Source organism: Notamacropus eugenii, chromosome 5 (assembly GCF_028372415.1).
Source record: "Notamacropus eugenii isolate mMacEug1 chromosome 5, mMacEug1.pri_v2, whole genome shotgun sequence".
In the NCBI taxonomy this organism is placed as follows: Eukaryota; Metazoa; Chordata; class Mammalia; order Diprotodontia; family Macropodidae; genus Notamacropus; species Notamacropus eugenii.
Genome location: NC_092876.1, coordinates 28,162,866 through 28,185,544, shown reverse-complemented (window position 1 = coordinate 28,185,544; position 22,679 = coordinate 28,162,866). Strand labels below are relative to the sequence as shown.

The 22,679-nt window shown below is 40.7% G+C and overlaps 1 protein-coding gene across 1 annotated transcript in view; it reads right to left on the bottom strand.

Annotated features, from left to right (window-relative positions):
• Positions 1 to 3,423: 3,423 nt before the first annotated feature.
• Positions 3,424 to 22,679, bottom strand: part of LOC140503787 (uncharacterized) — a 65,704-nt gene continuing 46,448 nt past the window's right edge. The window contains 2 exon segments of the mRNA XM_072608063.1: positions 3,424 to 10,929; positions 12,995 to 13,000. Coding sequence (XP_072464164.1) covers positions 9,196 to 10,929; positions 12,995 to 13,000 — 1,740 coding nt within the window. The 3' untranslated portion in view covers positions 3,424 to 9,195.

Genomic DNA, 22,679 nt, shown 5'->3' with positions numbered 1-22,679 from the left:
AGCCATCTGTGGTGGGGGTAAAATTAATAAGAGATCCTTGGTCTTTCATTGCTGCTCGAGTTGTTTAGAAAGCTCATAGAATACACAGAAATAGCAATTAATGAAAGTAGCTAACATTTACATAGCACTTTGTGATTTGCGCAATGCTTTAAATATATTATCTTGGTTGGTCCTGGACCTATAACTAGAAGGACCCTTAATTGTCATCTATTCTAACCCATTTGTTTTGTAGACAAGGAATAAAAAGGACAGGATCAGTGTCCATTCTCTTGGCCACACTCTTACCCCCAAAGCTCCTCCTACTCTTAGGGTGGGGTTGGGCAGGGAGGAGCCTTATCTAAAGATAATTCCTAAGTACTGATAACTAATAAATGTTAAAGTCTTAATAAATCCCCAATATCAGTTCTCTTACTCCATCTCAGGGTCTTCTTGACCACATCATACTTTGATAGCAAGGGTCAGGGTAGGGGTCATGGATGAGATGAGAGGCTGTAGCCTAGTACAGGTCAGCCTAGGACTGGCAACTCCCAGCACTGCATCTCCAGAAGGCTATAGACTAGGATACAACATAGGGTCCAAGGCTGGTCTGCCATCACTTGGAAGGACATGGGGGATACTGTGCAGGGTTGAATAACACAGACTCTTAGCTCCTGAAGCTTAGGAAACCAAAGACCTAGTCTGTCACTCAACAAACATTTGTAGAGTTCCATAATGTGCAAGGCCCTGAGCTTACAAAGGAAGATAAAAGACAGTTCCACCCTCCAGGAGCTCCCAAACTAATGAGAGAGATGATATGCTATGTACAGACAAACTACTGACAGAAGACAATGGAGGCAATCAACAAAGAGGAAGCAAGAGGATAAAGAAGGGCTTCCTGAACATTGGGACAATAATTGATTGCTGGTGGAGTTGTGAACTGGTCCAACCATTCTAGAGAACAATTTGGAACCCAGCATTACCACTTCTAGGTCTGTATTCCAGAGAGAGCAAAGAAAAAAGGACCTATAGGTCCTGAAATGTATATAAGACCTAAATGTATAAAGGACATAAAGGTCTTATATGTACTGAAATATTTATAGCAGCTCTTTTTGTGATGGCAAAGAATTGGGCAGCTAAGTGGCACCACAGTGCATAGGGCACCAGGCTTGGAGTTAGGAAGACTTTTCTTTCAAATCTGACCTCGTCACTTACTAGTTATGTGACCCTAGGCAAGTCACTTCACCCTGCTTGTCTGTTTCCTCATCTGTCAAATGAGCTAGAGAAGGAAAGAGCAAACCACTCCAGTATCTTTGCCAAGAAAAACCTAAATGGGGTAAAAAAGAGTGAAGGACAGAATTCAGGCACAAAGGTAGAGAGGGGTCTGAAAACCTCCTGCTTCACAAGACTAGAGATGGTAAAGGTAACTGAGCAGCCTTTGAGTACAAACAGTACCAGAAATGAATCTCCATGGTCACATCCCAAGAAGCTATCATCTGGCCTCCAATGAATCTTGTGAGGGGAATCCTACCACCTCTCCAGGGAGCCCCTTCCCCTTATAGACCAGGATCAACATGAGGAAGTTTGTCCTGAAGCAACCCTCTCTTTGCCCTTTTGCACATTCCAAGCATTGCCCCAGCCAGTCCTCTGCAGCCAAACACAACATAAAAGCTAAATCTTATTGCACATCATGGCCCTTCCAATATGGGGGGGCAACTCTTATTTTCCCACAAGTCTCTTCTCCGGGATCTAAACCCTTGAGTCCTTCAAACAAGCCTCTTAGGACAAGGAGTCAAGGTCATCCAGTGCTGGCTGACTTCTTCTGGACAATTCACTGGATCAGTGTCCTCCTGTGCATGGAGTCCAGAGCTGCACACAATGCCCAGAAGTCTGAAAAGGAGAGAGAACCTGGGTTCTAGGTTGATCTAATCCTGGAAGCCATGTCATCTCTATGCAGGTCAAGGTGGTCAGCAAGGTGGTGCACTGCTGATTCCTATTCAGCTGGCAGGCCCAAAGAGCTTTGCTGTCTACGATCTCCTGGGGAATTTTACCCAAACATCCAGTGTGTACTGATCCTTTTAAATCCTGACTGTCATACAGTATGTTAGCTACTCTCCCAGCTTTTGTCATTCATCTCTAAGTCCTTTGACATACCATACATGTAGGCTTTTATCCAACTCACTGGCAAAAATGTCACACAGCAAAAGAAAAGAGAAGTGGGTATGAAAGAAGCACAGAAAGACAAACTGCCAGGGAAATTAAAGCAACTGTTGAGGTATCGAAACAAACAGAAGAAAGTCTAGAGAGAAATAGCCATAAAAATTGAGGCATTTTCTTATACACAAAAGGAAACTCAAGGAAATGCAGACAAAAACACAGTCAGGAAGTATTCTCTTAGGCACAGAAGGGAACAAAAGTCCAGATAAATACACAGGCACTGGGGTTTGGTTTTGATGCTAGGCACAGAAAAAAAATGTAACAAATCCAGATAAAAACCCTGCCATAGAAAGTGAAGCATTCTTTAGGTGGGGACAGGAACAGAAGGATTTGCAGATAAAAAGGCAATCACTGAGATTGGAACATTCTTTTTAGATCCAGAAGAAACAGAGAGAAATCCAGACAGAAACACTGCTGGAGAAACTGAAGGATTCTTTTACTATAGAAGGAAATTAGGGAAGAAATAAGGCCACAGAAAGGAGGCCTTTTTTTTCTTCTAATCTATAGAAAGAAACATAAAGAAGTTGAGACAAAAACACTGCAGACATACTTTTAGTTCAGAAGGAAATAGTACAAAGTCAAGTTAGATGGACAACCCTCAAAATAGAGGCACAAAGCAAGCACTTCCATGCAGCTCAAGTCACTTCCTACTTCCTGCTGTCAGTCCAATCCCAACTGGGATGTGGAGAAGTTTCTGTGAAGAGAACAGCAACTCCCCTTCAACCTCAGGCCTCCCATCTTCTACTGTGCTTGTCTTTTGAGGTGCAATCAGCATCATCTTACCGCTTTTTCAATACTCTTCCCTGAAAAATGCCAATTTTAGGGCTAATGACAATACATTGGAAGGGAGGTTGAGGGCAGATAGGGAGAAAGGACCCAAAGTTCAAGGTCTTTAACCTCCCCTCTCCCAACTACATTTTGGAATTAGACAAAGAAATTCCCAGTTTCTGAGGATGAAGCCCCCCCATTTGTAGGCTCATTCTCTGAGCAGCTGTGACCCATTGTTGGAGGGTGGGAGTTCTACAGAAAGAACCTGAGAACTTGAATGTCTGAGAGAAACTTGGATAATGAACAAGCTTGGTATAAATTCAGAGGCAGCTGGAGCCTGTCAACTAGACATTCCTGGGCCTCTTAGAAGAAGTAAAGACCTGATATTGAGACAGCTGATAACCCCATGGAAAATCCCCAAGAGTATGGACACTGATGGTCAATATCTAACACAGACAACACTTTTTTCCCCTTTAATATATTTTTATTTATTTTACTAAATATTTCCTAGTTACATTTTTTAAATGTTTAACATTAATTTTTTTTAATTTTAAGTTCCAAATTCTCTCTCTCCTACTTCTCACTCTTTGAGAAGTCAAGCAATAGATCAATTATACAAGTGAAGTCATGCAAAATATATTTCCATACTAGTCATACTGCAAAAGAAAACACACACAAAAATCCAAGGAAATAAAGTGAAAAGTCTGCTTCAATCTGTACTCAGGGTTCATCACTTCTCTCTCAGGAGGTAGAGAGCATTTTTCATCATGAGTCCTTTGTATTTATCTTGAATCACTGTCTTGATTAGAGCTGGTAAGTCTTTCACAATTGATCATCACAGTATCAGTGTTACTGTGTAAATATTCTCCTGGTTCTGTTCATTTTGCATCAGTTCATAGAAGATTTCCTAGGCTTTCCTAAAACCATTGTGCTTACAATTTCTTATGACAGCTTTATATTATTTTTTAAAATAACTTTTATATTTTTTCCCAATTATATGTAAAGACAACTTTTACCACTCATTTTTTTTAAAATTTTGAGTTTAAATTCTCTTCTTCCCTCCCCACTTCTCTTCTTGAGACAGTAAGCAATTTCATATAGATTATATATGTGAGATCATGCAAAAAACATTTCCATATTAGTCATGTTGTGAAAGAAGACATAGACTAAAAAAACCTCACAAAAAATAAAGTGAAAAATAACGTTTTGATCTGCATTCAGATTGCATCAGCTTTTTTTCTCTGGATACAGACAGTATTTTTCATTTAGAGTCCTTTAGAATTGTCTTGGATCATTGTCTCAATTAGAGCTTCTAAGTCTTTTGCAATTGATCATCACAATATCAATGTTACTGTGTAGATGTTGTCCTGGTTCTGTTCATTTTGCATCAATTCATAAAAGACTTCCTAGGTTGTTTTTCTGAAACTATTGTACTCATCATTTCTTATGACAACTTTCTATTATTTAATTCATCTACACTGAAGTTCAACCCCAGGCAAGGCTAGAAGTTGGCCAAAGCAGAGGCCTGACTCAGGTGATCTCTGAAGCTCAGAGTCTTGTACCTAGCAGGTATTTAAACCCTGCTTATGGAATTGCCTTGAAATTTTGGGGACTAGTTGCTCTCCGAGTCATGACTCCAACCTAATGCTGAAGAGGCTGGGACTTCATATCATACAGACAGGTCCTCTGACTGTCTTCCCTTGAGAATGGTCTTTGAGATGTTTCTTCATCCTTGAGGACTGTTTCCCTTTGATGACCTTTTCCAACCTACCTTCCCCTCATTCAGGTTCAGAGCATGTTAATATTCACCATAGGATTGATCATCATTAATGCTCACAACAGACCTTTGTGGGACTTCTGCAAATATCACTATCCCTCTTTTATAGATGAAGAAAATAAGATGAAAGAGTTAGTGATGTGCCCATGATCACACAATCTATTAAGTGTCTGAGATGTTATATGAATCCAAGTCTTCCTGACTGCAGCCCCAATAGGTCTGCCCTTGTCTTGGGTATTTCCACAGCAAGTCATTCTTTCAGCCTAGCTCAACAAAGGGAGACAGAGACTGTCTGTGAACACAGGAGATGGTGTGGATAGGAGCTCACTACATTTGAGAGCAAGGAGAGGTGGTTTACCAGCGCAAGAAGAGATTCCAGACCCAGACCAAGCACGGTTTAATGAGCATAATGTGAAGGAACAATAGCCCACTGGCAGCTCTGCCCCTAACTAGGCGTTCCAGGTCACTGATGTAGCGGGGACACTTATGGGTAGAAGGCCTTGGTGGTCATTGGTCATTGACCTTAGGTTGTATACTGAGTTAGGAATAAGTTCAGAAGCCAAAAATAGCTATGTGGCTTTGATCCCAGTGATGAGCAGGGTCTCAGCACCAGCCTCCAGCACAAGCCGATGAATGATGATGATGATGATGACTAGGAATTATTTAGTGCCAACTATGGGCCAGGCACTCTGTTAATGCTTTACCAATATTGCCTCATTTGATTCTCACAAAGACCTTAGGAGGTAAGTGCTATTATTATCACCACCTAATAGATGAGGAAACTGAAGCAAAAGGATGTTAAGGTACTTGCCAAAGGTCATACAGGTAGTGTGTGTGTGTGCATGTGTGTGTGCACGCATGCACATATTGGAACACAGGTTTTCTTGACTCTAGGCCCAATCCACTGTGCTACTTTATTGCCCCTGAATACAGCCTAAAATCAAATAACAGAGAAAAGAATCTCAGCCCAAAGAGAAGCCTACACTTCAGTCCTTCTGAACCTAAAGAGCTTACCACTGGCTGATAGTAGCTGAGCCCAGCAACAGTCTATTGGGATGACCAATAAAAGGGCAAGACAAGAGAAGCCTTACATTGAACCAAATCTAGGTCAAAATCTCACCAAGATATTTTTCTCTTTTGAAGTTGGGCCATGAGGAAAGTCCATGTCTGTATGGGTACAGAATAAGAAGACCATCTGATGAGAATGAAGCTAGCTTTGTTATCTTACTACATGGGCTTAGGGAGGAACAGAATGAGCCCACGATAAAGTGTTCATTCCTGGAAGAGGGAGAGGATGTAGCCAACATCACCCTCACTCCCACCTTCTGGAGAGAGCAGATCAGTGTTTCATTAGACATGAAAAGCCAAATTAAATGCCTTATTGGATCTGGCAACATTCCTATGAGAAGGTAAAAAAAAGAATCATCAAATCCATTTTAGAAATGAGAAAAACAGAAGCTCAGAGGGATAAAGTGAGTGTCAGAGGCACAATCTGAAAGCAGATCTCAGTGCTTTCTAGCTCTTGGTTGACTTCAGGGGAGTTGGTCTATTACTATTCAGGAGAAACTCCAATGGTTATCAATTCTGTGAATTAGAAGACCCTTCCAGAATTTCAAAGGAAAAAGACCCTGCCTCACATGCTTAATTTTAGCTGTATGACCTTTGGCAACTCAATTCATTTCCCTAGTCTTTAGTTTGCCCATCTGTAAAATGAGGGAGCCATACTAGTTGATGGATGAAATGCCTTTTCCCATACAGGGTCCCACAGAGGGCCTCTGAGTTCCTTCCAAGGTCTATTTCCATGCTCTTTGTCAGATATTGATAAGAAGTTGGGGCTAGAAGCTGCCTGGCCTTGGGCAAAGTCTCTTTACTTCCTTTAGCTCCATTTTCTCCTATTTGTAAGAAGAGGGAACCAGACTAAATGACCAGTAAGAGTCACCTTTCCTTCTGCAGCACCAGGGCTATGCATGCCAAAGGGGATTGTGGGATGAATTATCCTTTTATTTGTCCCATTGGGAGGGTCAAGAAGGGACCTTCAAAATCATCTTATCCAACCTACTCCTTTCAGAGTTGAGGAAACAGAGGTGAAGTCACTTGCCCAGTGTCAGAGATGTCCTAACCCATCCTCAAGGCTCAGTTCCCCAATATTTCTCATCTCACTCATTACCAAAGGAGACCAAGCCTCCCTTCATCCATCTAGCTGTGCACTCTGTCCTGGATCTCTGACATCCTTGGTGACTCTGAATTTCCTAGAAAGTGGCTGGAGAACACATTCTTAGTCACTGAGAAGGCAATGTAGTCCAGGGGAAAGGGCAGTGGACTTGTCAGAAAGCTTGGGTTTAGCACTCAGCTCTGGCCCTAACTGACCAGTCTCTGACCACTGACAGATGTCTCTTCTTCATACTAGGCATCAGTTTCCCTGGAGAAAGATTCTGTGGTACAACAGGAAGAGAATTAAATTCTCTTTCATGTCAAGAGACATGGGTTCAAATCCCAGTTCTCCTCATTATCTCTATGATCTAACCCAGGAGTGGGGAACCCGTGACCTTGAGGCCACATGTGGCCCTCTAGATCCTCAAGTTTGACTTTTATGGTTGAATCCAAACTTCACAGAACAGTAGGTTTTGTTACATTTAAGCACTGTTCTGGTAGTAGAAAAACAACTGTACCAAGACTAGAACTTCTGGCAAAGTCTTTGTAGAGAAATTACTGTCAGAGATAGAGAAAGAATTTTTTTTAACCAGTCACAATTTTTTATGGCCTCTTAGGTCATAAAGGTCACCCAGGCCTAGTAAAACAGATATTTTCATACTTCTTGAAATTAAGGTTGAACAAATGAAATTAAAACAAATTAGTAAACACATTAAGTTACAGACATAAACACTGAGTTTGCAAAATACTACATTTATAATATTACAGGGCTACATTTTCAAGAAGTCACCCACAAAGAGGAAGGGATTTACATATCACCAAGCTCACTAAAGGGTTAGGTGTCAGGAGAATTCTTCCCCCTAAATCCCCTGGGTTAAGTTCAAACTCCCTTTTGGCTTCTTACTATCATTCAATGAGTCAGGTTTTATCTAGGTAAGGTCAGTTTTAATAGGAAAAAGGCTTTTAGTTAATCAGAGTTAACCAAATGTTCCAGGGGCAATAGCAATAAAAACTGAATAAAAGGAAAGGGAAAATGTATCATCACATGCAAATAACTGCGCACAACTAAGTTACAGACAGGAAAAGTTGGATGAAATCAATAGAGGGGAAGCACTAGAATTAAGGAAGTCTTCCTATAGAAGGTATTTCCCGTGTTCCCTGGGCCTCATGCTCTCTCCAGGCAGACTGACTGGCTCCACACTCCTCTCTTCTCCTTCCTTCCCAGGGATACCTGACAATACATAACTAAGGTGAAGTTCCATCAGATGGCTTCTGGGAAGTAGAGAATGGTGAGATGAGCCTGGAGCTTTGGATGGGGGAGGTTTGGGTCCAAACAGGGACAAGATTAAGGATGAAACTGAGAGTCCTAATATCTTTTTGTGAATTTTCCCTCTGGGTTGGAGTTCAGGTTACATTTAGAGTCAGAAAGCAGAAGGTATAGGTATACATATATAGAGACCTGTTGAGCATCAGGTCTGGTTAGAATTGGACACTTGGAGAGGTGGAAAGATGAGCCCTTGGCTGGAAACCAGGAATCAGGGCACAGGGGATCTAGTTTTGCCTCTTCCCCTGACTTACTGTGTGACCCTGGGCAAGCTCTTGCCTCTCTCAGGGCCTCAGTTCCCTCACCTGTATAATGAGGAAGGGAAGGAGGCAGGAATTGATGATCTAAGAGTTTGAATAACATTCAGAACTGGAAGGGATATCAGAAATGGCCCAGGCCAATCCCATCTCTTCAGGCTGCAGATGAGCTGAAGGGGGAGTGGCTTGGCCAAGGATAGCCAGCAACTGGCAGAGCCAGGAATGCTTTTGTCTTCAGGTCCAGGACTTTCAGTCATCCTCCACTGCCTCCCTCATTCCCTCATTGCAATGAGGAATGTCTTCAAGAGGAGACTCTCCTGGGTAAGTGCTGGAGAATCTGCCAGTTCTAGGATCCTTAATTGGCAATGGGCTTTGAGTAGGATTGTACTGGAGTCACCTCAAGCCACATACAAGCACACAAACATAAATTAGGTTTCATAATTAAGTTGAAAAGGAAAGAAAAAAAAGCAAACTTCCCATCTGAGAAGGAAAGGGAAAGTTCCTATAGAAAAGGCCTAGCTCATGGGAGCCTTTCCACAGGGATCAGAGACCTGTTGTTGACTAGAAGTCAGTCCTTCACCCAGCAGAATCCAAAATTGTAGGACTTTTGCCCAAGATGAGTATCTGAATAGAGGCAGATCCTTCAGCTCCCATATTCCAACATTCTCTTCAATAAGAATTCTCTGATAAATAACAAGTCTTTGCTGAAGGCATTCTCAAAATCATTACTTGTGCAATCCAACTGTATGAAAACTGTGGTGCTTAACAAGGGATGATCTGTCACTGAATGCTTCCCCACACTCATTGCATAAAAAAGGTTTCTCTTCAGTATGAATTCTCTGGTGTTTGAAAAGGTGTGAGTGTTCACTGAAGGCTTTCTCACAATGACTACATTTATATGGTTTGTCTCCAGTATGATCCTTCTGGTGCTTGTTAAGATTTAACTTCTCAACAAAGGCTTTCCCACATTGATTACATTTATAGGGTTTCTCTTCATCATGAATTCTCTGGTGATTGAAAAGAGCTGACTGCTCAGTGAAGGCTTCTCCACATTGATTACATGTAAAAGACTTCTCTCCAGTATGAATCTTCTGATGCACTGTAAGATTTGATCTCTGAATAAAGCCTTTCCCACACTCATTACATGTATAGGGCTTCTCTCCAGTATGAATCTTCTGGTGTACATTAAGATTTGAGCTCCGACTAAAGGCTTTCCCACACTGCTTACATGTATATGGCTTCTCTCCAGTATGAATTCTCTGGTGACTAACAAGGACTGAATTTGTACTGAAGTCTTTCCCACATTTATTACATGTATATGGCTTCTCTCCAGTATGAGTCATCTGATGTACAAGAAGGGTTGAACTATCAATAAAAGCTTTCCCACAATCACTGCATGTATAAGGCTTCTCTCCAGTGTGGATTCTCTGATGTCTGAAAAGGGTAGATTTTTGAGTGTAGGCTTTATGGCATTTAGTACATTTATAAGGTTTCTCTCCAGTATGACTCTCCTGATGTACATTAAGGTTTGATCTCCTAAGGAAGGCTTTCCCACATTGATTACATTTATAAGGCTTCTCTCCAGTATGAGTTTTCTGGTGATTGAAAAAAGATGAACTTTGAGTGAAGGCTTTCCCACATTGATTACATTTGTAAGGTTTCTCTCCAGTATGAATCTTCTCATGTACCTTAAGGTTTGAACTCTGGACAAAAGCTTTCCCACACTCCTTACATTTATAAGGCTTCTCTTCATTATGAATTTTCTGATGATTTAATAGGGTTGATCTTTGAGTAAAGACTTTCCCACATTGATCACATTTATAAGCCTTCTCTCCAGTATGAATCTTCTGATGAACAATAAGATTTGAGCTCTGAACAAAGGTTTTCCCACACTCATTACATTTATAAGGCTTTTCTCCAGTATGAATTCTATGATGATTAACAAGGACTGACTTTTTACTGAAGGCTTTCCCACACTCATCACATGTATATGGCTTCTCACCAGTATGAGTCATCTTATGGCTAATAAGGGTTGAACTCTCATAGAAGGCTTTCTCACATGTGTCACATTTAAAAGGTTTCTCTTCAGTATGAATTTTGTGATGTTTGAAAAGGGTTGACTTTTGAGCAAAGGCTTTACCACATTTGGTACATTCATAAGGTTTGTCTCCAGTATGATTCTTCTGATGTAAATTAAGGTTTGATCTCCTAAAGAAGGCTTTACCACACTTGTCACATCTATAAGGTTTCTCTCCAGTATGAATTCTCTGGTGATTGAGAAGAGATGAACTTAGAGTGAAGGCTTTCTCACACTGATCACATTTATAAGGCTTCTCTCCAGTATGAATCATCACATGTACCTTCAGGTTTGACTTTCGACTAAAGGCTTTCTCACACTCATTACATTTATAAGGCTTTTCTCCAGTATGAATTCTTTCATGTCTGAAAAGAGTTGAGCTCTGACCAAAGACTTTCCCACATTCATTACATTTATAAGCCTTCTCAACAGCATGGTTTTTTCGAGGTTCAGAAATGTTTGAAGATTGATTGAAAGTTTTCCCATGTTCCTTATGTTCATTTGTTTTGTCTCCCTTTTGAATCTTCTGGAGTTTTGTCAGTTTTCTCACATCCCTCTCCTGCTTCATCTCCTGACTCTTTACCTGGCTCTCACTTTCCCCACAGTCCCCACAAGTCTAGCAGAATGATCAGCACTGCTTCCAATTTTCTCTCTATGGGATGATTCTTCTCCTGGAATGGTCTCTTTCAAAGATCCCTCTGTGCTCTTTAGCCTAGACTCCAAATCTGAAAAACAGTAATATAAGGTATAAATGTCCCCATTTCTGAGAAACTATGGATGAAGTAATGCAACTGAAAATGGTGCCCAGAGAGAGGTAGCCCATTGTGGAACTATTTTTTTATGCCTCTTTATTTTCTCTAGAAATGTTGAGCAATATCTTTTTTCCTAGTCTAATAACCCTTTCCAGTCTTTTCCTTATATAAAAGTGTGTAGAAATAAAGGCATATAGACCTTTCTCTTTTTTCCTGCTAAAAATCCCAGGCAATGACTGTTGCATATTTTTTTCAGTTTTTAAAAACATTTTTATTTAAATTTTTGAGTTCCAAATTCTATCCTTGCCTCCCTCCCCTAACCCCTGCTTTAGACAGTAAGCAGTTAAATATAGGTCATACATGTGCAATTATGTCAAATATTCCATATTAGTCATTTTGTACAAGAAGACTCGAATAAAGGAAAAATATGAAAGAAAGTAAAAAACAGTATGCTCCAGTTTACATTCAATCATCTCAGTTCTTTCTCTGGAGGTGGATAGTATGCTTCATCATTAGTCCTTTGGGATTGTCTTGGATCACTGTATTGATGAGAATAGCTAAGTCATTCACAGTCCTTCATCAAACAACAATGCTGTTACTGTGTACAATGTTGTCTTGGATCTGTTCACTATACTATGCATCAGTTCATGTAAGTCTTTCCAATATTTTCTGAAATAGTCCTGCTTGTCATTTCTTATAGAACAATAATATTCCATTACAATCATATATCACAGCTTGTTCAGCCATTCCCCAGTTGATGGGTATCTCTTTGATTTCCAAATCACAAAAAGAGCTGCTATAAATATTTTTATACAAATAGGTCCTTCCCCCCCCTTTTTTTGGAACGTCTTTGGGATACAGATCTACCACTGGTATTGCTGGATCAAAGGTTATGCAGTTTTATAGCTCTTTGGGCATAGTTCCAAATTGCTCTCCAGAATGGTTAGATCAGTTCACAACTCCAAAAACAGTGCATTAGTGTTCCAGTTTTCCTGCATCTCCTCCAACACCCAACATTTTATGTTTTTGCCATAGTAGGCAATCTGATAGGAATGAGATTGTATCTCAGAGTTGTTTTAATTTGCATTTCTATAACCAATAGTGCTTCAGAGCATTGTTTCATATGACTACAGAGAGCTTCAATTTCTTTGTCTGAAAACTGCCTTTGACCACTTATCAGTTGAGAAATGACTTATATTTTTATAATTTTGACTTAGTTCCCTGTATATTTGAGCAATGAGGCCTTTATCAGAGATACTTGTTGCAAAAAAATTTTTCCCCAGTTTTCTGCTTTCCTTATAATTTTGGTTTCATTGGTCTTATTTATGCAAAAAAAGTTAATTTCATATAATTAAAATAATCTATTTTGCATTTTGTAACACTTTCTATATCTTCTTTGGTCCTAAATTCTTCCCTTATCCATAAATCTGACAGATAAACTATTCCATGCTCCCTTAATTTGCTTATGGGATCACTCTTTGTGTAAATCATGTGCCCATTTTGACCTTATCTTGTTAAACACTGTGAAACGCTGGTCTACACCTACTTTATGCCATACTGTTTTCTAGTTTTCCCAGCAGTTTCTGTCAAATAATGAGTTTTTGTTCCAAAAGCATGGATCTTTTGATTTATCATATATTAGATTACTGTGGTCATTTACTATAATGTAAATTGTACCTAATCTATTCCACTGACCCACAACTATTTCTTAGCCAGTACCAGATTGTTTGGATAATTACTGCTTTATGATAACAGTTTGAGATCTGGTATGGCTAGATCACCTTTTGGATTTTTTCTTCATTGATTCCCTTGATATCCTTGAGCTTTCATTTTTCCAGAAGATTTTTTTCTAGTTCTATAAAATATTTTTGATAGTTTGATTGGTATGGCACTGAACAAATAGATTAATTTAGGTAGAATTGTCATTTTTATTATATTGGCTTAGTCTACTCATTGAACAATTAATATTTTTCCAGTTGTTCAGATGACTTTACTTATGTGAAAAGTGTTTTACAATTGTGTTCATATAGTACCTGGGTTTGTCTTGGCAGGCAGATTCCCAAGTATTTTTTATTGTAACACGGGTCTTTCTTAAAAACATGCTGAAAGTATGAAAACCAATTCTTGAACAAAGGTTACCTCTTATCTTTTTAAAAGTCATTGTATTTCTCATCTCTTTAATGGACTGTGGTAAGACTCACTTAGAAGCTCAAGTCTCTATTCAAAAGGGAATCTAAGTATTAATCAGAGAAAGGAAGTCATCTTGGATCTGGAGGAAAACTAGAACAAGTAAAGGGATTGGTCCCTTCAAACCTGGGTTCAGCTCCAGACCCCTAGGACTACTTCTCACTCCTGTCCCAGGGGTTCTTTCACAGTAAGCTGTGCACCACCACCATTAAGACTCCCCACCTCCTCATCTTATTGAATTTTTCTCCAGAATCCTCATTTGAAGAAGTACTCAACCACGATCACTTCAAATGTAATCTAGTGCATGAGTCCCCTAGTCTATTTTGTCACTTTGCCCCCTTCTGGGTACTTCCTCCAAGCATCCTTTTTATATATTAACTTCTTCATGAGAATGTAAGCTTCTTGAATGCTTTCTTTCTGCTTATATTTGTATAAGTATTTGTAATATCAGTGTCTGGCAAATAGTAAGCACTTAATAAATGCTTTGTGAATCTATCAATAAATGGGGGAACTATTATTATACTAATGGCTATTGTTTTGGCATGTTGACCCCAAAATGTATTTTAACATTCTCTTTTTTCCCCCAAGATTACTATATATGTTACCATAAATATTCTTGGGTAGTGGGACATCTCTGATGGATGGGCTAGCTAGACTATGCCATAAATGATATTAAATTTAGAAACTGTTTTTGTCATGGGAGATGTATTTGAGATAGCATGCTCTCTCCCTGCTCCCCTTTTCTCTCTCTCTCTCCTCTCTGAAAATGTTTATTTAAGTTTTGCTAAATGTTTTCCTTTATTTCACCATGGTAAGAATCCTGTGACAAGGTTATCAAGGGGAAAGATATCCCTATTTTACAAACGAGGAACAGAGATAATTCTGTAGAGTTTCAAGATATTTATTGCCCAGAGTAACATGGTAAGTCAACAATAAATGACACTCATTTGGCACTTTCTGTGCACAAGAATGCTTCCCTCTTAGTAATTCTGGGTTAGGGTGGTTATTATCCAGCCGATTTTCCATGACACTAATGTGAACTTGTTTTCTTCTCTTGCCTACCTTTATTTCCCCTATCACCCATACAAAATAAATTTTTGGACTTTAGGGTGCAAGAGTCAGAAGAATGGAGGCAAGGGGCCAAGTGAAACATAGTTCAGGATATTTTTCACAATCATTCTCTCCTAGCGGCTCTCATGGCATTCACTTTTGCTGAACAGACATCCCAGTAATTTGAGTGCTTAATGATAGAACAGGGCACTGGACCAAAAAACAGTCAATAGTTTTTTTAGTGGGTAGGTTATCTACTGGGGCACCCATGGAAGGAATGTAGAGAGAAGAGAGGAAAACTCAGGACAGGATCCTGTGGGTCACTCATTATGTCAGTGAAGATTCAGTAAGGGATGGCAGACAAGGGAGGAATGAAACAAATAATTATTAAGCACCTACTATGTGCCAAGCACTGTGCTAGGTAAGCCCTTTACTAACATTATGTCTTTTGATCCTCAGAACAAAACTGGGAAGTAGTTGCTGTTATATTTTTCCATTGACAGTCAAGGAAACCAAGGCAGACAAGAAATAAAGGATGTAATTAAGTTGCCCATGTTCACATAGCTATTAAGTGTCTGAGGTTGGATTTCAAGTCTGGTCTTCATGACCGCAGGCCCAGTATCACCCAGCTGTTACTCTTGAAGAGTGATGAGACAAGAGAGAATGAAGCCACCCACAAAAAACCCCAAAGCAGAGTATATCTGGGCTGACAATCCACCATGACAAATGACAGTGAGGTGAATAATGGAGATTGTCATTAGTTTTATTAATTAAGAAATCATTACTGACTTTGGAGGATATAGTCTCACTTGAGGAAAGAACTCAGGCACAAAGGTAGAAGGTTCAGAAAACCCTCTGCATTACAAGACTAGAGATTTTAATTAATTAAAGGTAGGTAACTAAGGTAACTGAGCAGTCTTTGAGTACAAAGAGTACCAGAAATGAATCTCCATGGTCACATCCCAAGAAGCTATTAACTGACCTCCAATGAACCTTCTCAGGGGGCTCCTACTACCTTTCCAGGGAGCCCCTTCCCCTTATAGACCAGGATTAATATGAGGAAGTTTGTCCTGAAGCAACCCTCTCTTTGCCCTTTTGCACATCCCAAGCATTGCCCCAATCAGTCCTCTGCGGCCAAACACAAAAGCTAAACCACATTGCACATCATGGCCCTGTCAATATGGGGAGGCAGCTCTTATTTTCCCACAAATCTCTAAATCCCTGAGTTCTTCAAACAAGCCTCCCAGGACAAGAAGTCAAGGCCATTCAGTCCTGGCTGACCTCTTCTGGACAATTCACTGGATCAGTGTCCTCCTGTGCATGGAGTCCAGAGCTGCATACAATGCCTGGAAGAGAAAGGGAAATGTCCCTCTCTGTGCACATCAAGATGGTCAGCAAGGTGATGCACTGTTGATTCTTATTCAACTAGCAGGCCCAAAATAACTTTCCTGTAGAATTTTGCCCAATTGTCCAGCATGTGCTAATCCTTTTAGATCCCAACTGCCATCCAATGTGTTAGCTACTCTCCCAGCTTTATGTCATTTATCTCTAAGTCCTTTGAGACTTCAAAGGACTTAGGTATGTAGGTCTTTATCCAACTCACTGGTAAAAATGTCACACGGCAAAGGAAAAGAGGAGTGGGTTAGTGAAGACTTTTTTTTAGGCATAAAAGGAACCTTAAAGAAGTACAGAAGGACAAACTGTCAGGGAAATTGAAGTAACTTTTTAGGTGCAGAAACAAACAGAAGGAAGTCTAAAGAGAAATGGAAGCACCTTCTTATATATAGAAGGAAACTCAAGGAAATGTAGACAAAAACAAGTCATGAAGCATTCTTTTAAGCACAGAAGGAAACAAAAGAAATCCAGATAGATACACAGGCACTGAAATTGGGGTTTGGTTTTGATTTTAGGCACAGAAAAAAATGTAACAAATCCAGATTTAAAACCCTCCCATAGTAAGTGAAGCATTCTTTAGGTGGGGACAGGAACAGAAGGATTTGCAGATAAAAAGACAATCACTGAAACTGAAACATTCTTTTTAGATCCAGAAGGAACAGAGAGAAGTTCAGACAGAAACGCTGCTGGAGAAATTGAAGGATTCTTTTACTACAGAAGGAAGTTAGGGAAGAGATAGGGACATAGAAAGGAGGTCTTCCCCCCCCCCCCCCAATCTATAGAAAGGAACAGAAAAAAGTTGAGACAGAAACACTGCTGTAGAAATCGAGGCATACTTTTAGTTCAGAAGGAAATAGTGCAAAGTCAAGCTAGATGGACAACCCTAGAAATAGAGACACAAAGCAAACATTTCCATGCAGCTCAAGTCATATGCTACCTCCTACTGCCAGCCAACTCCCAACTGGGATGTGAAGAAGCTTCTGTACAGAGAAGAGCAACCCCCCTTCAACCTCAGGCCTCCCATCTTCGATGGTGCTTGTCCTTTGAGAGGAGAGGGGAGTGCTCTCCCTTTAATGAACATTCTCACAACTGGTCATACTCTTGACATCCAGTGATCTGGGATTATCCTCTGTAAACTCCTCTAGGTCATCATCCAAACCCCATTCCTTATACCCTACCACCTAATTCCTCCTTTCCATCCCCCTCTATCCTCACACCCCAACGTTCTAGTATAATTCTACTTGCCCCTTCCACTGTGCCCTCTGGAATACTTGTTCCATGAGCAACAAACTTCCCTTCACCTTAAATCTATTCATCTATCAGTCTTTCCATCTACTAGCTCTTAATAAAATCTGGCTTCCCCCTGATACCACAGTCTCCCTGGCCCCCCTTCCCAATACTGGCTGCATCTTCCTTCATTGTCCTTGGCTTCTGATACTGTCAGTTGTGAGAGTTTGTGGAAAATTACATCAAAAGTTGATTGCCTGGAGAGGTTCATCAGTATTGCATGCCAATTTCATGATAGCATGCCTGCTCTGGTTATGGATGATGGATGATGCTCTCACACTTTTCCTGCCACTAATGGAGTGAAGCAGGATTGTGTGCTTGCTCCCATGGTTTTTAGCATGTTTTCTCTGCAATGTTGTCAGAAGCCTTCAATGACGATGACCACATCATCAAAGTCAGTTGCTTCACTGATGGTAGAGTATTTCACTTGGAAAGGCTACAATGGATGGAGAGTTGTTGCATGATTTGTCTACAGATGATTGAACATTCACTTCAGCTTCTGAAGCCAAGATGCCACAAAGTATGGAAAAACATTCTGCTGCTTTTGCCAATTTTGGCCTAACAATTAATGCCAAGGAAACACAGGTTTTCCACCAGCCACCACCACACCATTCATATGTGGAACCATTGGTTACAGCAAATGGAGAAATTCTGAATACCATGGATAAGTTCACTTACCTTGGCAGTATACTTTTTAAGAGATGTACACACAAATAATAAGGTTGATGCATGTATTATCAGAGCTAGCTCAGTATCTGGGAAGTTCCAAAAGAAAGCGTGGGAGAGAAGAGGTATATTAGACTGCCTACCATGTTGAACGTTTACAGAACTATTGTACTGACCTCACTGTCTTGACAACTTGACAGTATACCAGCATCTTGCCAGGCAACTGAATTGCTTCCATTTGAATTGTCTTAAGATTCTGAAGAACACCTAACAAAAAGTACTGGGCACTGAGGTCTTTTCTCAAGTTGAACTTCCAAGCATTCAAACTCTACCACAGAGAGTGCAATTTCAATGGGCTGGTCATGTTGTTCAAATGCCAAATATGTTTGCCTAAAAGACTATTTTATGGAGAACTCATGCAAGGCAGGTGCTCATGTGGTGGTTGGAAGAAGTGATACAAGAACACTATCAAGGTGTCTCTGAAGAGCTCTGGAATTGATTGCATAACATGGGAGACACTAGCAAAGAACTGCCCAGCATGGTATGCCCACATCAAAGATAGTGTTGTGCTCTATAAGTGAAGCAAAATTGCAGCAGCTCAGAAGAAACATGAGATGTCCAAATTTAGAGACATCTCTTCTCCAGATGTCCATGCGGATTATTTGTGCCCAACCTGTGGTAAAGCGTTTTGTGTTGTTTTGAGCTTGTGTTGCTCTGATCAGCCACAGTCCCTTGATACCAACCAATTATTTTGGTGCTCTTCGACAACAAAGGACAACCACCAGCACCATCATTCATTCTCCTTGGTTCACTAGGGGTACGGTGCAATATTCCACTCTTCCCACTGCTATTTCCATTTCTGCCCCTTCCTCCATTATTCAGTAACCTCTCTTTCTTTGAGATTCATCCTATTCATATCTACCACCTAATCAAAATCTTGGTAGCTGTTATCTATGAAATCTCAGGTCATTCCCTTCCCTTACTCACTGTTTGATACATGGTTTATAATTTTTCTGTCCTTCTTAACTATAGCACTCATTCTCGGGAACTTCCTATTGATTCTTTCCTCAAATACCCTAACAATTCAATTCCTCAGCCTACATCCCTCCCATGAGCTACTCTTACACCCCACCTCAGTCACACACAAAGATGGTTATCCCCTTAATCCTGCCATCACCCACAAACATACTGTTCCTATGTTCAAGAATTCTAAAAATTCCATTATCTGACCATCATCTACTGACATTTCATCTTTCCCTCTACTTTCTCTTACATAACCCTATTCTTTGGCTGCTATCTTTCAATCCCTTGACTCCTCGATTCACTCCTAAGCCATCTACCACACAAGCTACTCCTCTTCTCCCCATCTTGGTTCCTTGGTGAATCAATTAAACTCTAAACTGTCTTTCTCTCTTGAATTTCTATTATATTGCTTATTACCCCCAGATAAGCCTCATCCTAGGATCACTTACCATTAATTACTTTTACTCCTACACACATGCTGCTGAACAGAGGAGAAGAACTAATAGTTTTGACTGGGTCCACTACAAATTTATGCTACACAACCTGAACTGCTACTGGGCAATTCTACTGTACCACCCATATTAACTCTCTACCTCAGTGTCCACAGAGGCTCTTCCAAACAATGTCATCTCTCCTCAAGCTTCCATGGCTCTCCTACCACCGATGTCACTGGAAAACCTTGCCTCATGTTAAAGAAAATAAATGAGGTCATTTGTTATGAACTTCTTACTCCTGCCTCCCCTTATCTCTTATCATTCAAAAGCCTTTTGCCATTCTCTCCTCTTTCATCCTTGTCTTAGAGGATAAAGTGGGGTAGCTAGGTGGTGCAGTAGATAGAGTACCAGTGCAGGAGTCAGGAGGACTTGAGTTCAAATCTCACCTCAGACACTTGATACTCACTAGCTGTGTGACTTTGGACAAGTCACTTAATCCCAATTGCCTCATTCTGGGTAATCTCCAGTCATCCTGATGAATATCTGGTCACTGAATTCAGATGGCTCTGGAGGAGAAGTGAGGCTGGTGACCTGCACAGCCCTCCCTCACTCAAAACAAAGTCAAGTGCAAGTCATGTCATTATTTCTCTAATGGCATGGTCTTCTTCAGCAATGAAGGATGTACACACAGAGCATAAAGGTCTTACTCCTTACCAAGGCTAACCTCCCAACTTGTTCAAGTGATCCCGTTCCATTCCATCTCCTCCAGGAGATTGCCCCCTCTATCTTCCCTACTCTTCATTTTTAATCTCTCCCTCTTTATTGGCTCATTTCCTACTACCTACAAACATGCCCTAAAATAAAACCACACAACTTGACCCTTTCATTGACACCGTCATCCGTTATCTCTTCGGCTTTTTGTAGCTAAATTCTTCCAAAAGACCATCTACAATAGTTGCCTCCATGATCACTCCTTTCACTCTTTTCTTAATCCCTTATAATCCAGCTTCTGACCTTATCATTCCACTGACATTGCTCTCTCCAAAGTGACTAGCAGTCTCTTAGTGCTCAAGTCCAATGGCCTTTTCTCAGTCTTCATTCTGTGATCTCTCTGCAACCTTTGAAACTATTGATCTCTCCTCCGTGGTGCTCTCTTCTCTGTAGGTTTTTGGGACACTCATCTCTCCTGGTTCTCCTCCTTGATATCCTTTGCTGGGATCTCCCTTCAGATCATGCCCTCTAAGTGTAGATGCCCTTCAGAGTTCTGACACTTTTCATTCCTACCTCTAAACTACTTCACTTGGTAATCTCATCAGCTCCCAAGGATTTAAAAAGTAGTAGGGGGCCAGGTAATGAAGGGCTTTGAATGACAAATGGAGTAATTTGTATTTGCTCCCAAAGACAACCACCTCTGGAGTTTATTGACTGTGGTGGTTACTTAAATGGATCTATGTTTTAGGAAAATCATCTAAGTGATGGACGAGAGTGGGGAGAGACTTGAGGCAGGCAGACCCACCTGCAATCCAAGTGAAGTGACAAGGGCCTACACCAGTTGGGGTGGGCAGAGTCAGAAGAGAGAAGGGTGGTATTTGAGAGAGGTTTTAAAGGTGAAATCGACAGGCCGTGAGAACAACTTGAATGGGGGAGGGGGAGAGAGAAAGTGAAGTGTCCAAGATGGCTACTGGGTCGTGAGCCTGAGGTTCTGGGAAGAGGGTGTTGCCCTCAACAGTAATAGAGGAAGTAGGAGATGAGGGTCAGTGGATTTATGAGGAAACGTAATGGTTTTGTACATAATGAGTTTAAGATGCCTACTGGACATCCAGTTCCAGACATACGAAGTACAGATGGAGATACAAGATTGGAGGTAGGCACAGAGGCAAGGGCTGGAAAAGTAGATTTGAGAATCAACATAGGATAGGCTGAGTTCATGTCCCCCTGTCAGATGGAGATCTGGACTTTCTAGCTGTAATTCTGTCTGCACTCCAAGCCACTGGTTTCCGAATTCTTCCAGTCAATTTCACAAGACGAATTAAGTACCTACAGTGTACAGAGCCCAGAGCTGTAGATATGAGCTCTTGCCCTCAGGCAGCTCCCAGCCCAGCCTCACACTAGAACTCAATGTAGAGGAATTCAATAATAAAAACACAATTTTCCCTGAAGGTTACTCACCATGGGTATCCGGAATCTTGGAATGCTTAGTTAGGTTTCTCAAGACTGCAGAAATCTATCATATCCTAGTTTTGGTGACCCCTTTTTGAGGTTTTCTTGGCAAATATACTGGAGTGCTTTGCCATTTCCTTCTTCAACTTATTTTACAGATGAGGAACTGAGATACACAGAGTAAAGTGATTTGCCCAATGTCACACAGCTGGTGTCTGAGGCTGAACTTGAACTCAGGAAGTGTCAAGAAGAGACCTTCAAAGTTATATTGTCCAATCTCCTTCTTTCAAAGGTACAGAGATGAAGTCACTTGGCCAATGTCATAGCAGCTTCCCAATATCTCTCATCTTACTCCCTGCCAAAGGACAAACCAAGCCTCCCTTCATCCATCTAGTTGCATGCTCTGTCCTGGATCTTTGACATCCTTAGTGATTCTGAATTTCCTAGAAAGTGGCTGCTGAACACATGCTCTGTCATTGAGAAGGCAATGCAATCTAGTGGAAAGGGCAGTGGACTTGGAGTCAGAAGACGGGTTCAGCACTTAGCTCTGGCTCTGACAAGTCTCTTACCACTGACAGAACTCTCTTCTTCACACTAGGCATCAGTTTCCCTGGGGAGAGATTCTGTGGCACAACAGGAAGATTCTCTTCCATGTCAAGTGACATGGGGTTCAAATCTCAGTTCTCCTCATTATTATTACCTAACCTATCTAGCCTAAAGGTTTTTTTAATTGTGAAAAGCAGAGGTCAGGATAGAATACAATAAAATCACTTCTAGCTTTGAGTATGTGAGCAACTGAGATACTCAATTTAACGCATCATGTAAACCTTGAAGATGACTGGGCTCTGACTTTTCCAGGTAACTCTCCACTTTTCATCAGCAGCTCTGCTTGGTTTGGACTCCAGGAATATATCACTGCTTTGGAACCAGGTAACCCTGGTGGATCCCCCAGCTGAAAGTTTTCTGGTTTCCTTTTCTATGTTGTCTTTCCCCATTAGTTTATAAGCTCCTTGAGGTCAGGGACTATCTTTGCAAGTTCATATGGTAGGTTATTGCTCTAAATAAATCTACTACAACACAGACATTATAGATGTAAAAACCTAGATTTTATTACACTTAAGCACAGTTTCAGGTAGTAGAAAAATAACTGTACCAAGACTGTAACTTCTGGCAAAGTC